Source organism: Curcuma longa, unplaced genomic scaffold (genome assembly GCF_044706935.1).
Source record: "Curcuma longa cultivar G26 ecotype Majalengka, Jawa Barat unplaced genomic scaffold, ITB_CL_G26_1.1 contig_21556, whole genome shotgun sequence".
Lineage (NCBI taxonomy): Eukaryota > Viridiplantae > Streptophyta > Magnoliopsida > Zingiberales > Zingiberaceae > Curcuma > Curcuma longa.
Genome location: NW_027431677.1, coordinates 21558 through 34327, shown reverse-complemented (window position 1 = coordinate 34327; position 12770 = coordinate 21558). Strand labels below are relative to the sequence as shown.

Genomic DNA, 12770 nt, shown 5'->3' with positions numbered 1-12770 from the left:
CTAGATATTATGGACAAAAGAGCTAAGTTATACAATAAAATAGTCATAAATAAGTCTGGTCGAATCTACGACATTCTCATCACTTGAGTAGTCATGATACATTATTAGATGTCACTCATTGCTTGTAATATTAAGATTAGAATTTAGAATCACTGCTTACGAGAACCTATTTGATCACACACAGAGAACACATTGATTTTGGAGTTTTATTTTAGTATGACTAAAATAAAGTGGACCTAAGTTTTAAATCTGAAATTTATTTTGGATCCTAAATTTGTTGGATTAATGAGTGAATCTACTTGAATCTTAAACATAGTGGATTAATGAGTTAATCTAATATAAGTTTGAGTTTTCAAACAAGCCCAAATCAAATAAAACCCCATGGTTTAATATTCACATTTGTATTTTCGTTTGCATTTGGATATGTATGAAAATAATGTCTTATTAGATGAAACTTGGAGGTTGAGTAGTTTCAAACATGATCTTATTTGAGAAATCATGTCAATCCTAAAGTTAGTGTTCGGTCTCAACTTTAAATAGTAGCTAGCACTACGACGTGAGTTACATGATTCTCTAAATCGTGCTCATGAGACAGGCGACGGTTGTACTCGTGTAGATACCATAGAGGTGCAAATATATTGATCATGCTAAGATCGACTATACTCTCCAGATCTGTAAAGGTTTTACGCATCAAGAGGTAATATTCTAAACAAACGATCAATTTGAACTTGCATGGATTGTTGGTTGATTTTTTTTCGCTGTGATTTTATGTTTAATATTTGAAAAGAACCTAACAATCTCTAAATCTTAAACTTCATTGATGCTTCTTGCTCTCGAGTCTATCTTGTGTCAGGCCTATAGTCTCTTGTGTCAGGCATATAGTCTATTGAATGCATCTATCTTTCTGAATTTGTTGCTTGTCAATTGATCCTCTACACCTATGAGTTCACTTCACTTTAGGCTGCCCTAGAGTATACCTCACGTTAGGCCTCTAGTTTATTGAATGCATCAAGCTCCCTGAATTTGTTTTGAAGAATCAAATCCTCCTTGCCTTTTGAGTTCACCTCACATTAAGTCTCCGAGATATCAAATCCACAATCTCAATGATCATATCCACAACCACCTTATGTTCATCGCCCTAGAGTATCCACTAAACTCCTCCAAGCCTCAACACTTATTCCATGCCTTCAAACCATTGAGCACAAACCAACTCTATCTAGTCATAAAAACTTTACATGATCTATGCTAAGTCCCTACATACTTAATGCAAACAAAGGTCAAATATAACTTAAAACCTTTATTGTATGCATTAACAGAATCTATTGAATTAAATAAGTTGGGATCATCAATTCCCAAACAATCTCCCTCTTTTATGTTTGAAAATCCATTTAAGTAGAAAATAAAAACAATAATAGAGTAGGCATTTAAAGACTCAAAGCTCTCCCTCCTCTTTACCCTACATCAAACAATTATTAAATTAAAAAAAATAAAATTAACGAATTATATTTATTAATTTAATAAATTATTTTATTAATATATATATATATATATAATTATTTTAAATTTAAAAAAAATAAAATTAACAAATTATATTTATTAATTTAATAATTTATTTTTATTAAAATAATTATTTTAAGGAATTATTTTATTAAAATAAAATTAACAAATTATATTTATTATTTTAATAAATTATTTTATTAAAAAATATATAAATTTATTTTAAATTAAAAAAAATAAAATTAATAAATTATTTTATTAAAAATATATACATTTATTTTAAATTTAAAAAAATTATAAATAAATTATATTTTTTTAATATATTATCAATTTATTATCATCATTAATATTATTAATAATATTATTATTAATTTAATTTATTTTAACAATAAATTAAATCAAAAATAATATAATAAATATTAAATTGATTATATTTAAACCAAATAATACTATATTATATTTTATATCTATTGATTATCAAGAATAACTTAAACTAAACACACCTCAAGGGACATTTGAAAAGAAATGATCATACCTCACATATGATCGTGAGATCGATTGTGTGGAGCGCTAAAATAACAGATTCCATCTTTTTCAGAAGAAAAGAAATGATCATAAATTTTTATTATCAAAAATTAAAAATTCTAAAATACTTAAATATGTATTTAAATAGATCTAAAATTCTAATCACAAAAATATTGAAAAAAAATTAAATTTGATAAAAATAATAAATTATTCTTTTATTTCCGCATAAAAGCGATCACGACATTGTCCAGCTTTCACTATTGCATCCAGACCGGGAGTCAATCCAATCGACCACCAGTCTATCTCACCAAAGCCAACTGTTATTTCCCTTTCTTTTCCATATTTATTTCCCCACAATTATATCGCTTCCCGAAAGACGGGCGGCCGTGATCATTGTTCCGTACGTAAAACACACATGCGGGAACAAATCCACCGTTCGCTCGCCCTAATTTCTGCCATTTTCTGCAGGTTTATTTTTTTTTCAATAAAGTTCCAGAATAATACCGCGACCCACCCAGCTGGCTACCATCCCACACTCACTCGGCTCTCTCTCTCTCTCTCTCTCTCACTCTACCGCCGACATTGGCTGGGTCCGGGATTCGGCGCTGCGGCGGCAGATTAGGAAAGATCGCCGTCTTCGTCGCGCTTGGATCGCCGCAAGGTGACCACCTATTTACCCTCTTTTCGCCGCTCAGGCGAGATCTTCGACGGATCTCCGAGCGACCGCCGGCATCAAGCTTTGTCTCTTTGTTCCGACCTCCACTGGCTCCAGATGCTCTCATGAGCTTCGGATTCCCAGCTCCGGGTGGAATTTGGCTAATAAATAAATAAGCATTAGGTTACTTTGGAAATTTTGTCGGCACTTGATGATGGTAAGACGTTTTACCTCATCTTTGCTAAAAATTTACTGTAAAAAGCTGCATCTGATCGTTATGGAAAGTGAATGTTAACTTTCTATAACGATCCAGATTTGAGATTGTTCCTGGCGTTAACTAGTGATTCCTACTAGTTGATCCCACATCGGGTAGGTGAACATTTCCATCAAAAAAGCAAATTGAGTGTTCAGGATCTTACCATCTCATTTTGTCTGCTTAGCCCACTTCTGATGAACCAATGATACTGAACTGAAGCTCAAGGATAGTGTAAAGCAATTATTATTATTTTGTGTCGTGTATGCCAATTTTCTTGAATATGGTTCTGTAAGAAATATAAGAGATGGATCCTTCAAAGATGGGTCGAATACTACTTTTGTTTATGCAGAATTATCATCAGAAGGGATATACCAATCATGTTGAAAAAAAAGATGGAAATCTGAAGGCATAAGGTTTATGGTGTTGAAAGTTGGTTTTTGTAGCCAATTGATCAAGTTATTCGATAATGTAGGCTACACTAATTGTGATTTAGAGAAAGCACAATTAACGATCTAATTATAGACATAGAGAAAAAACAATTCCAATAGCAAATGCCCTTTATTTAATATGGATATTGGAAAATTCTGTAGAAAACAATTCCTCTAGCAATGAGCATTATCAATTAGTTTCTTTAGGCTCGATGTTATAGTTCTTTTGTACCTAAATAATACTTCAAGAAAAGGTCTCCTGTCATTTTCAGATTGTGAGATACATTGATGCTGATGTGTAAGTTTCCCCATGGACAGAAGATTCACATGAGAAGTAATTTGATTTTTAATAAGACTAAGCAGTAGACTATCATAAGCAATAGACTACCATAGCTAGATTGAGTATATATGCAGAATATAAGATTAAAACCCTAGCTACATGTGGGCTTATTTGGGAGCCAATGAATCTATACCGTTACAGTTAAGCTGTCATTCCTATAGCCACAATTCCCATGAGAAAATACCATAGAGATTGATTGCCACATTATCATAGAGATCAAAGTCATAGAGATTGATTGCCACTTTGATTGCCACAATTCCCATACAATGAAATTGTCGCATAATTTGGCATCTCCAGTGATCAACTAACAAAATTTCCAAACAAGTCTTCAGTCATAAAGTTGTGTTTATTTATAACAAATAAAGTTGTGTTTATTTATAACAAGCTAAGTTTCATAATACCTTGTTACATTTTTATTTATATTATTATAAATCCAACTATTTTTAATAGTAATAGTAATACTGTTATTCACTCTTTTATTATCAATATGATTAATCATAATATTTTAGAATTGTTGATATTTAACAATTTTTAATTTTATTATTTTTGTTAACTTTTTCTACGATTATAGTAAAGTGTTTTGATTTCTAATACTAATATTTATATTGATTTTATCAATCAAGAGTTTCAAGATCAGGAAAATATATTCTCCATTGTACACTAGATTGATTTGTCTCATCTAGCAGTAGAAAAGTGATGATAACAGTCTTGCTTAAAACAGATTCTTTCTGTGTGCTGATGGTTGAACCTTATGAACATTGAAAATGATAACAATTATGTGCAGATCAGTGTGATTCTTTAAGCAAATTATTAAATTTTCATTTTGCTAAAATGTCAGATAATTTATAACTGGAAATGCAAAATGCTAATGGCATAAGACCTATGCAAATTTCATTTACCCTCTATGGTTCTATTGCTTAACCTTCCAAGTTAAATTCCTCATTTCATCTTATTTTAGTGTATTTATTTTTATTTTTAAATAGATTTTAATTTTGGGAAAATAACCATCGATAATTCTAAATAGATTTAATCTGATTCAATGATTTAAATTCTGAAGATTGTCTATCTCTTTTTGATCCTAGCAGTGATTCTTCTCATGCCAAATTTCCTTTTAGATGTTTAGTTACTTGATTGAAGTCAAAGGCCATATATATTTTTTCAATGTGAATTTCCTTTTGAGGAACTTATTTATTGTTATTAAAGGCTCTCGCTTGGCTACGCCTAGGCACAAGGCGTAGCCAGGCGAGCCTCTTGCGCCTGTGCACCTTAAGTGTGCGCCTTGTGAGAGGAGGAAGAAATCGATCTTGAGGAAACTAATGAAGATTCAGCTATACAAATGAAACATTTGGTGATATGAGTGAGGAAGATGATGAAGATTTTGATGATTTAGATATTTGATTTTTTTTAAAAAAATTTGAATTATGCGCATAATATATTTATTTGCTAGTGAATTTTATATTTACATTATTGTTTGATATTTTATGGACTATAGTTTTGTTAGTAAAATATTTTGGCAGAAATTTTCTATATATGTTTGAATTGTAAAAATTTATATTCAGAGTGCCTTATTTCGGTAAGGCGTGCACCCCACCTTACGTCATGCACCATAGGTCCCATAGCACCTATGTGCTTTTGGGCGCCTCACACCTATGGGACAATTCACAAAAGGCCTCTTTTTGGGATTATTGGTTTGATTTTGTTGTTAGCCTGATATCTGTAGCTACAGCTGGCAAGTAATTCACATTGTCGGAGACCTTCACTTCATTTTTTAGAAAAAGGGGTGAAATAATCTGTGTATGCTCTTTTTATTCAGTTGCAAATTGATGAGTCTAGTATTTATTTGCTTGTTCATCCATCAAGATCCTTGATAATGTTGTTTATGATTATTCTTAATGCATTTTCTTGCTTTTTCTCTGTTGTTATCTGTAGTCTTGTTGATTATATCTTTTATCATCAAATGCAGTTGTGTTCTTCATGGAGCAGATGAGGAACTTATAGTTTGATGTAGGCTCATTATGCTTAAGGAGCACTTCGATGGGCCAATTTCCAATGAAATATCAGTGGCTTCTCTGCGTTTTGACAACTCTAGTTTGCATGAGTATGAGTAATACAATAACTCCAGATGGTACGGGGTGGTTTTTTTTAGACTGCCACACTTTGCTTCTCTTACTTAACCTAATTGTTTGAGCTGAAAATCTTTACAGGTGAGGTTTTGCTTAGCATCAAGACAGCTATTGTTGGTTCAGATGGTGTTTTTATGAATTGGAGACAAGAAGATCCTGATCCTTGTAGTTGGAAAGGTGTAACATGTGATTCTAATACTAAGAGAGTTACACATGTGTAAGTAAATGTTGGAAAAACATTGAAGGTTTAAGAATTTTTTGAACTGTATACTTCTCTTTTCTTTTGTGATGTATTTTCTGTTAGTGTAATCTATGTGTTTGCCTGATCCCAATTATGTTCGGACAGTTTTACTTTTGGAGCAGCTTCAGATGGTTTGATCTTGGTCAACCAGTTAAAATCCCATAACCTTCCTTACAATCTTCTAATGGGCCAGATAGTTCTCTTAACTATTATGACACTGATTCTGTGTATCACAACTGATTCCTATTCTATAAATCCTGGCAGATTTTGGTAAATTCCTGGTGTATTGCCATTAGTAAGCACTCGAGTCAAGTTTTGATGACAAGAACTATTATGATTGATCAGGATGATACTAGTGTGTTTCTATCAATTGTAACAAAGTCATTACTTGGCATCTACTCCACTAGGTTCCTGTGTTGGACACTTTGGCATTAACATTTCGAGAATAATACCACAATATCTGTTGTTTGCTAGTAAAAACTTTAGGAAACAGTTGTGTCGAACTACTAGATCAATGCCTGTATCAGATACTTACATTCGAGTTCGTGTAACATAACAAAATTGTATTTGACAATTTGGCTGGTCCATACATGTCTAATTCCAAATCCAAACTTATTGTAAATCAACACATCTACTATTTGACAATCTGTACCAATAAACAAATGATTCTTGAGAAGATGATTGTTTACTGATATAAAAACTGTTCAAATGAGAATGGGCTCATTAACAAGATAGACCTAACCACACAAGATCCCTAAATTTAAGTTAATTGTTGTTCCCTCATCTAATCCATATGGATCCCTTCATTAGCTCACAACTTCCTTTGTGGGATGAAACTGGGGATTCACATTTCTCCTGTTAAGATTTCATATCGTTGTCAGTGCCCTAATTTTCTTATCCAATATGTTTGACACCTAGATCCAACCAATGGAGAAGTTTGTACAAAAGAAAACCATTTCCAATTGAAATACCTCATCAAGCCTTGGAGCCTAGGACTACGTTTACTTCCACAACCACTAGCCTGAAATAAATCCAAGTTAGTGGTAGTTCAATCTTCTAAGCCTTACTAACTACTCGCACCAACCTAAAATTTATCTGATACGGAATGCTTAAACCATTTATTGAAGGGCATACTTTTTACTCAAGTAAATTTTGTTATGACCCCTTATTATCTTTCTAACCCCTTCATCATGGATTCAACTTCTTCTACATTATCTTTGAATGTTGATGTTAACTTATTCACACTCATTTGTTATCAATTGAGGGCCGAGGCAATAACTAAACACTCGCTGATGATACTATCCTCAATTTGATATATCTTAGTGACTGATACTATCTATCTCAACATGGTCATCTTTGCTATGATGATTGTTAAAATCAAGTAATCGTGATATGGATCAATTTAGTTATATTGGATCAGAAAACGGCCATTTTTTATCTTTTGTTGAAAATCAAGCAACTAAGGGAGATTCAAAGAATTAAAAAGCGGAAATTAGTTGAACTAATTTGTAGTGAAGGACATCAATTGAAATATGATCAAGTCAAGTTTATTTGAAAACTTCACTTAATCTAGCTAATTTTTGTTGAGCCTAGTTGGGATCTAAAGAACGAGCACATGAGAGTCACTGCCTTTGGATCATGGTTTTAACCTTTAACACAAGTCCTCACCAGATATTGTTAATAATTTGTATCCTAGTAATTTATTATTATTAAAACACTTCTTTAATATAATTTTATTAAATAATATTTTTGTAATTATTAGTCAGATAATAATGTATTAATATGATAACATTAATTTATTATGATAATATTACTCTATTAATATGATAATATCAATATTATGTGAGCATAGTATATATTATTAATCCATTTAATATTTAATATTAGAATTTTCTTATTTAATTATTTATTGAATTATTAATAAATATAGTGTTTAATGACATATAATATGCATCCTTCATTGAATTCATAAACATTTATTGTCATCTCATACATGAATTTTTTGTTTTGTTTTGTTTGGGGATTTTTTTTTGTCATTTCTGATGTTACCAATCTTATTGTGCAATCTTGATACATTGATTTTGACAATCATGACTTACGTAGTAACTTTTTGTCATGGAGCAGCCAAAACATGTCATTCCTTCCATCGACCAATATTAATGACGTGTTGGAACAAATATATATTTGCACATTCCTACATAACTTCAATGGTACCAATCGAGAGAAGGCTCCCTATCAATGACTCATCCTTCAATTACATCTTCGTGTTATAAGGAGGTGATGAAACACTATAAAAAAAATGAGGGGAAGAGGATAAACACCAAGTAGAGGACTCACAACACTAAGAAGAGTAACACTTGAATCAAAGAATCAAAATGTATTTATATTGTGGATTAGTGCCTGCTTTAGTTCTCGTTCTTCCCATCTAAGTTCAACTATTAGTCATTAACCAATATTTATTGGTGGACATGTGGAAAAATTAGTTTAGCTGCAACATTATTTGTGTCCTGGAAGCATTATTTAAATTGGATTTTGAAAAATTATGAGGTTTATTGCATTACGATGCTATAAAGACCAATACACTTACTGAATACATGATATTCATTTTGGTATTAGTAAGATATAATCATTAGTTAATATGCTTATTATATTTTTGTAACTTGTTGCTACAAAATTTAATTCAATTTATTTTCTTATTGCTGTAGCATAGATTTAGAGGTAAGCATGCTAAATGTTTTGGAAGACAATCATAGGATAGAACTCATACAATTCTTTAAAATCCTCACTTGCTGTATCCATCACTAAAATTGTACCATTTTAACCATAGACTAAAATAACCACACGGAACAATCCTTGCTTGCTTTGTGTGATTGTTTCAATTGTAAACATGATCCATAAAGCATATTGGTAGTTGATAGTATTTTTGCCTTATAAAATATTCTTTTAGCTTGAGGGGCACATGGCAATCATACAATACCCTAGAAGTCCATTTTAACTACCCAATCTCTATCTCAACGAATAACTTCACCAACCTCTCTCTGTTGAATAAAATTCAAAAAAAATCTCCAAGTAATGTTAAACATATTATTATTTGCAGGCCTAATTTTGCTTAGCTTAACTTTGATTTCTAAATTTGAACTTATTTGATTATACTCCTTTCATGACAATTTACTTGTTTGTAGAAATCTTATTATTGCTTTTCATCTTAAAAGGGTGAATAACATCCTCAACCTGATATATAATAGAATGCCTATTGAGGGGTATGACTGGCTTCTTGTTGCCTCTTGTCTAAAGTGACATTTCATCTATGGAGTTATCAATCTTCACCAACTTGATTGTGCTTTTCATTGGTTATTAGGTCTGCCTGATTTTCATTTTGTCTAATCTAACAGGTGTTAGAGGTGGCTGCTACTTGACTATAACTTTCTGTTATTTGTTTCAGAAGGCTTGCCTATCACAAGTTGATTGGTTCAATATCACCGGAAATTGGGAAGCTCAATCATTTAAAGTTCCTGTAAGTATTTTGCACTGGGTCATGATTTTTTAATTCGTGTTGCTTTAATTACCTTGCATTTACTTCCAATCCTATTTCTTGTAGAGCTTTGCATGACAACAGTTTGTATGGTGTCATCCCTCCAGAGCTAGGAAATTGCAGAGAACTACAATATCTGTAATCATTTATTATCTTACATGCATAATTTTCTTTTTGTTATGTGTCAGTTTATTGTGGTTTCTCTTACTGTCAATGCTCTTTGCTTTCTTCAGAAGTTCTAAGTGTTTCTATAATGTTACCATGTATAAAATGTGTGTTTTCAAGGGTAAGTTCAATTATGATAAATTACTATGTGATCTTAAGTGACATCTGATGAAATCCTTTCTAACCAAAGATAATTGATCTTGATTGAACTAACATGAAATAAAGGAGTTGACTTTCTTTGACTGATATAGTTCTTAATTTTAGTGATCGTGAAAGCTCAATGGAGTAGTTACTGAATCTGAGTTCGTCAGGACTAGGATGAATTTGGATCCTTAAGTACAAGTAGAGTAGTAATGATCTCAACACTCCAAACTAGTAGTTACTTCAAGACTAGTTGAGCCAAGTTAATGTGTGACAGTCAAATTTATGTAATCTTGTGGGAAAGATTTTCCTAAGTTGCTATGGTTAATTTCATAGCCCAATTATCAAAATTAAAAGTTCTATAATTGGACTATGAAATTGCCCAATTATCAGGACTAGGATGAATATGGATTCTTATTCACAAGTATAGCAGTTGTGATCTCAACACTCCAAACTGTAGTTACTTAGACTACATGAGCCAAGTTAATGTGTGGCAGTCAAATTTATGTAATTATGTGGGAAAATGTTTCCTAGATTGCTATGGTTAATTTCATAGCCCAATTATCAGGACTAGGATTAATATGGATCCTTATGTACAAGTAGTTATAATCTCAACACGCCAAACTAGTAGTTACTTTGACAAGTTGAGCAGTTAATGGGTGGCGGTCAAATTTATGTAATTATGTGGGAAAGATTTTTTTCCCTAGATTGCTATGGTCAATTTCATAGCCCAATTATCAAAATTAAAGGTTTTGCACAACCAATTAAACCTGAATATTGAATAAGTATCCATTCTATACCAATTAAACCTAAATATTGAATAAGTATCCATTCTATCCTTCTGGTAAATACTCAGAAGTGCTAAAATTCTTTGAAATTTGTGTCACTAAATCCCAAAGTAATAAAGGGGTCTATTGAATTAATTTAGTGGAAAAGCTTTTAATAGGGTTCTTATAGACTTTTAATTGTCAGTAAATCTTCTATGTCTAATTATGAACTTGGTCCTTAAAGAATTATAGAGCAAATTATCTAAGATAAGACATTTTCTGTAAGTCATTCTTTTTGTAGCTTAATTATATTTGAAACATGGTTTGAAGTCTCAATTAATATGGTTAGCACAGTTGAAATGTCCAAAACATATTATTTTAATTTCTGAACAGTGCTCTTAGTCTCGGACTATCTTGGCTCATGTAATTGTGTTAGCCCATGTTGACATGGTTTTAATTGTATCAACTGAGGCAAGACCTGCTATCTTAAATCAGATTCTCTTCCCATGACATTCTTTATTTCCATCCGTTTATCACATGGAAAAATGTAACCCTATAAAGGGTGGGGAGAAGAGAATCACCGACAAGCAATATCGGTTATATAGGAAGATCTTTTTACCATAACTCATCCTACAATTGTGGAGTGGAGAGGAAGAGGAGCACCTACCAGTGCACTGGTATAGAAGAGTGACTCCAGAGTCAGAGAAATCAATAAGTCCATTTCCTGTGTACCTATTTTAGTTCCAATTGTGCTAGTCAAAGTCCAACTCTGGTCCATCAGGAATATTTATGAACACATGGACATTCCAATTCTAATACCAAATGCATTAGGTGCATTATTCAATACGAGTCTTGAAAAATTATGGAATTAAGTGAAGTAGGATCTGCAAGAATCAAAGTTCCTGTCTGATGCACAACACTAAGTTTGGTATTAAGAAGATTTTATTACTAGTTAAAATGCTTATTATAATTTTATAAGTTGTTCCAAAATTTTAATCAAATTGACCTTCTGATTGCTATAAGCTTATATTTGCTGGTAACATATGGAAGAGATTATAAGATTAAAACTCATGATTTCAAACCACTTGGAAGTGTGTCGAAGCATGTCAATTGTTGGCGCAATATAATACTGAAATTGTTCCTTTTCAGTGAGGATGGAAACTCTAGTAGAAAATGATACTTATACCTTAGTGAAGACAAAAATCATAATGCTAGTATATTCGATACCATTTAAAATGGTTTTATATCTATCTTTTTGAGAGGCATCTATTACCTGCAAATTTAAATCCATGCGTTTGATGAATATTTATGTTGTAGGCAAAAAAAGAAGAAAAGTAATCCTCTTTTCACGTCTCTACATGGTAGTTGAGATAATTTGGAAACTAAGGTAGTGATTAAGCTGTGTGCATATCAAACAAGTTTGGAAGAGAATATCTTGACCCTTAGGGCCACAACTTTACTGAGATGTCTATAATTTAAGCTCTATATGCTGCATTCTAGAGATTCAAAGGCAAGGGTCACTCTGCCATCAAGCAAATGCGTTTGCTAATACTTGTAGCATGTTTTGCTACATTTTATGATTGGGTTTGCAAAAATCACCAGAGTCATGAATCCTTCATATGCCTCTCTTCCTTTTCTCTTTATACTATGAAGTTTGTGTTTGCTTATTTTCATTTAGTTTGTAGAAAAGTTTTAACTTGAAATCTTTCCTCATATTATCAACTTGTTTGCAGATCTTTGCAGGGTAACTATTTGAGTGGATTTATTCCGCAAGAGTTAGGAAGTCTTTTGGAGTTGCAGACCTTGTAAGTTTCCATCTTTGTCATTTGTCTTAGCACATCTAAATATCTTTATCATATATTTCTTTGAACTATGTATATAAACAATCCAGCAGCTATCTCTTGTGATTTGAAATCTCATACCTTGTTGGGTAGCACAATCGAAGTGTATCGTTTTAGTAATTTACCAAAACCTGATGCTGATCAGTACAGAGGATCTTGAATATTGATTCTGCTAATGAGTATCATGTCATGCTAATACTTAGCACCCCTTGACATGTTACACCACAATGACACAAAGTGAATTCAAGTAACATATTTT

At 32.0% G+C, this 12770-nt stretch overlaps 1 protein-coding gene across 1 annotated transcript in view; it reads left to right on the top strand.

The window, feature by feature from the left end:
- Window positions 1–2596: 2596 nt before the first annotated feature.
- Window positions 2597–12770, top strand: part of LOC141817688 (LRR receptor-like serine/threonine-protein kinase FEI 1) — a gene marked incomplete at its 3' end in the record, with an annotated part of 30554 nt that continues 20380 nt past the window's right edge. The window contains exons 1-6 of the mRNA XM_074705324.1: window positions 2597–2894; window positions 5665–5826; window positions 5906–6041; window positions 9508–9579; window positions 9664–9735; window positions 12404–12475. Of these exons, the coding sequence (XP_074561425.1) occupies window positions 5736–5826; window positions 5906–6041; window positions 9508–9579; window positions 9664–9735; window positions 12404–12475 (443 nt within the window). The remainder of the gene's footprint in view (window positions 2895–5664; window positions 5827–5905; window positions 6042–9507; window positions 9580–9663; window positions 9736–12403; window positions 12476–12770) is intronic.